General features: G+C 52.3%; 1 protein-coding gene across 1 annotated transcript in view; it reads right to left on the bottom strand.

Moving 5' to 3' along the window:
- Positions 1 to 4,221, bottom strand: part of TBL3 (transducin beta like 3) — an 11,220-nt gene that overhangs the window by 6,165 nt on the left and 834 nt on the right. Inside the window, exons 2-10 of the mRNA XM_009286605.1 lie at positions 4,051 to 4,143; positions 3,742 to 3,789; positions 3,301 to 3,442; positions 2,689 to 2,773; positions 2,077 to 2,244; positions 1,694 to 1,769; positions 1,167 to 1,263; positions 559 to 755; positions 37 to 178 (exon numbers count right to left, since the gene is read on the bottom strand). Of these exons, the coding sequence (XP_009284880.1) occupies positions 37 to 178; positions 559 to 755; positions 1,167 to 1,263; positions 1,694 to 1,769; positions 2,077 to 2,244; positions 2,689 to 2,773; positions 3,301 to 3,442; positions 3,742 to 3,789; positions 4,051 to 4,143 (1,048 nt within the window). The remainder of the gene's footprint in view (positions 1 to 36; positions 179 to 558; positions 756 to 1,166; positions 1,264 to 1,693; positions 1,770 to 2,076; positions 2,245 to 2,688; positions 2,774 to 3,300; positions 3,443 to 3,741; positions 3,790 to 4,050; positions 4,144 to 4,221) is intronic.

The following is a 4,221-nucleotide window of genomic DNA, read 5'->3' as shown; positions in this document are numbered from 1 at the left end:
CCCCCCCCCCCCCCCGCCAGAGCTGACCACACGCACCTGTGTGGCCGTAGAGGATCTGGCAGTGTGACGTTGCCAGCTCAAACACTTTCAGCTGAGGGCTGTTGGTAGCCACAACAATGTGAGAATCGCCAGGCCCAAGGAACTTCACATCCAGAACCTCATCGTTGTAACCTGCAAGCTGCGGATGGCAGAACAGAAACGGTTGAACAGGGAGAAGTCAGCTGGTTAGAGAAGTACCGAATGGCACCACGCTCAGCGAGGCTGCATTACTGTTCCCTTTCAGGTAATACTGCGTGTAAAAATCGTGTTGGACGTAAGCTGGAGCACGGGAGGGATTTCTGGCCAGGCCTGTTCTGCTTTCCTTTTCCTTTGTTTGTGTCTGTGCAATATTCCCCCAAACAACCCCACCAGTGAAACTGGCTTTCTGGCTTGTCACCAAGGAACAGTCCGAGTACAGGCAGGAGAGGAGGGCGCCCCTGGACAAAGCTTTCACCAGAAGCAGAGCTGATCCCCAAGCGTGGATAAAGGAAGAGGAAAAGGGAGGCTGAGGGTTGTTACCTGCTTCCTGAGCTGAAGCGTTTGAGCGTCATATAAAACAATGTTGTGTTCCACGGACACCGTGACAATTTCATTTCTCTCAGGCACAAGCATGCACTGGGTGAGACTGCGCTCGCTGGCCTCCTCCTTCGACTCAAAGGGCACGGGCTGGGTATACACACAAGCAGCTGTGGCAACTTCCCAAACTTTCAGGATGCCTAACAAAAATGATGATATAAATTATCTGTCAGAGCCACTGTTTTAGACAGTGATCGTCCAAGGAATATAACCCAAACCCCGGCCTTGTCTACTGGAAAAAGCTGCACAGCTTTAAGGCAGGACTGCGAAGAGATCCAATCACAGCGGCACGAAGGGCCACAAAGTTTTTCTTCTTCAGTCCAAATCAAACTTTTCTGCAGTTTGAAAACACACGTAGCTAAAACTCCAGGGCACGCCTGATGAATCCTGCTCATCCACTACTGCCAGAGGAAGACAGGAGAAGGCTCTGCTCTCCAGCCCTCAGTTTGTCCACACGAAGAACACACATCCCAGGAGTAATGGCGTGCAGCGTCTTAAGCACAGCCCTTCCTTGGCTTCTAGATCTGGCAGCGACGTGCCACGACACTCACCTTTGCTGCCAGCTGTGACAAAGTGCAACCCTTGTTTCTTCACACCCAGCTGAGAGAAATCTCCCTTTTCAGGCAACAAGATGGCAGCTTCCACGCTCTGCAAGAGAGTTGGCCAAACACCAGCTGAGCGCCAGGGACCGGAGTCCCATTTCAGCAACCAGAGCTGCGCGACAGCCCGCTAGCGCCAACAGGCGCACCCCCCCCGACCCAGACCGCACGGCTACCGAGGACAGGCAGGCAGATACAACGCGAGGACAAATTTCTTCCGTGACTGCCCTTCCTTCCTTCTACAGCACTGGGGCAGTGGAGGCATACGTTTCCTCAACCTGCCCAGACACGACCACACCGGGCAAGGAGAGGAAGAAAATAAACAGCTTTAGAGACAGAGTTTTAAGGCCTCTGGAAAGTCCAAGGGAGAGAAACCCGATTTCACAATGTGCAGGAACGTAAAGAGGGAGAGGTACCATACGAACTGTGACCTAGAGACTACGAAGGATCTCAAAGGAATAAATGAAATGCAATTTCACCTCGTAGACAGGGACGGTTCGTTTACTTTCTCTGGTTTTCAGGTCCCACACCATGCAGATTTTATCACGGCCAGAACTGCAAGTTAAAAGGGCAGTTTCAGTGTTAAATCCATTCAACTCGGGCTCTGAGCGCAGATTTGGAATTGTGGGAAGAGGCCCATGTGGAAGAAGGCACCAGCCTTCCACGCCACAGCCCGGCATACTGCCAGGAACACCAGTACCGAGACCCTCAGTCACTCGCTTGTATAGTCAAGTGGAGACCAAACGTTTGTAGCAGTCCTACCCCTCACAGGACAACCTTCCCTGACCCTACAGGAACAGACAGCCTCTGGCAGGAGGCAGGGTGAACGGGAGAGAAAGGCTAAGCCTCTGCGAGGTTTTACCTAACGAGCGTGTTTCCATCTGCAAACGCCAGCGAGGTGACGGCACTGAAGTGGCCGTCCAGCAGAGCAACACACTTGCTGGAATTCAGGTCCCAGATGCGGATTTTGTAGTCAATTGAGGAGGAGAAGAGTTGCAGACGGGAGATATCAGGGTGGAACTCAACGAGGCTAGACAGAAGGAGATGCGCTTGAACAGGACAGGAATAAACTATCTGGCGTGAGCCCAATATTTAAATAAACATATATTCCACACAAAGAGTTTGGCAGATCAATTGATGTGAATTTATACCAGGACTTTCTTTGTAGGACTTTGTTCCCCTGCCACCCACCAGGAAAATTTACGACTGATCTTTGCCAGTCTCATGCATTCTCGAAGCGCAGATATTCCATTTAGATCCCAACAAATCTCTTGATCAAACTCCTTCCTCTCTGGGCTAAAGTCAGTCGTAGCTCTGCTCCTTCACTAGACCTCTCAAAACTCAGGAAACAGAAGAGCCCAGGACCTGCTCGGAACGGGCCTTTACGTTCCATTAACTCAAGACGTTTCACATCAGTCCTAGCGTCCAAGCACCACACTAATGCCAGCCACTGACAAATACGACTCGTCCTTACTGTACGACTCCTGAAGATCCTTTCAGGTTGTGTGTGCAGTACTGTTTGACCATATCCCAGATCTTAATGGTGCTGTCACAGCCACCTGGGAAAAGAAGGGCACCTAAGAATGAACTACAGGGGAGAGAGACCCAGGAGGTCCAACGTATCAGCAACTGTAAAGTTTCACGGGTCGCAAAGGCAGCGGAAAGAAAAATGAATCCAATAACAACCACCCACACCAAGAGAAGCTCACGGAGCACCTTACGCTTTCAGAGAGCTGGGCAAAACCTGACTGCTCACAGTCAAACCTGAAGTACAACTGAGTTACAGGTCATGCCTGACCTCCTCCAGCTCCAAGAGTCCCAGTTCTACGCCAGGACAACTACGCCACGCTGTCTCATAGATGCCCGATTTTTATCAGCATTTTACTAAGTATATATTAGCTAGAACATCGAAAGGATCCCTTTTCGCCTGTCAGGACGTCACTTCTATTTACGTAAAACCTCTTCTGACTGTGTGTGAATTCAGGAGATCACTGCCTCCGGCTGTGTCCAGCCGAGCTAAACTGTTCAAAAGCAGAAGGGCCACTCAAAACCATTCCCATCGTGTGACGCTGAAATAGGACTGTACCTGTGGCTAACAACGTTGAAGTAGAGTCAAAGGCCATGCTAGCAACCGGCGCTATGTGCACGGCTTTCCACGTGCGAACGCACTTGTTCTCTCGCCAGTTCCATTGCTTCAGCAACAGGGCTCGGCTCCCTGTCACGAGGATCTACGCAAAAGTGAGGCGAAGGAAAGCGCGATTAACTGCTAATTAGATTTTCGTTTCTTTCAGTGCCCACACACAAAGCACAGAAACGCCAGTTGCTGTGACGCTCCCGAAGCTCAGTCTCTCAGCATTCCTACGTCCGACTCGAGCCCAGGAGGGGAGACAGACGGAAGCGCCTGAGAAGACTCCGCAGAGATCTCTGGAAGCGCAGGGCGCTTCCAGGCGGAGCAGCCTTCAGCGTTCACTGGCTTTATCAGGAGGCCTGACAGAGCAGCACAGAAAACCGCAAGGCAAACACATACCTCATCATCGGGGCTGAGAACAAACGAGCTGATATCCTCTTCATCGTCCTACGGAAAGGGAAGGAAAACGCCCACAGTTAAAGCCCCCGTGGAGCGGCGTGCTCTCGGAGTTCCCTTCTCTACATGCTTCTGCTGACACCGAGGGACAACGCGAGGAACACCTGTCCGCGCTTATTCCCATCCTCCCCTCCACTTCTCCCTCTTGGGAGCTTTAGAACAACGGCCGGCGACAGCGGGGAAAACACCTCGGGAGCCTTGGAAAATCCTCGGCGGTTTCCTCCCCGGCCGGCAGCGGCTGGACCTCCTCACCTGTCGGAGGCTGCGGAGGGCTCCCGTTTCTACATCGATGACGTTCAGCTTGGTCCCGCAGGGGCAAAACATGAACTTTCCGTCCCGGTTTATCTGGAAAAGAAGGAACGGAAACCGGGGACGTGTACAGAGCCGGGAGACGGGGTACTCCCAAACCCGCCCCTCGCCGCC

The sequence above is a fragment of the Aptenodytes forsteri genome, unplaced genomic scaffold (assembly GCF_000699145.1).
Source record: "Aptenodytes forsteri isolate BGI_AS27 unplaced genomic scaffold, ASM69914v1 Scaffold55, whole genome shotgun sequence".
Lineage (NCBI taxonomy): Eukaryota > Metazoa > Chordata > Aves > Sphenisciformes > Spheniscidae > Aptenodytes > Aptenodytes forsteri.
This window is presented reverse-complemented; position numbering and strand designations above follow the sequence as displayed.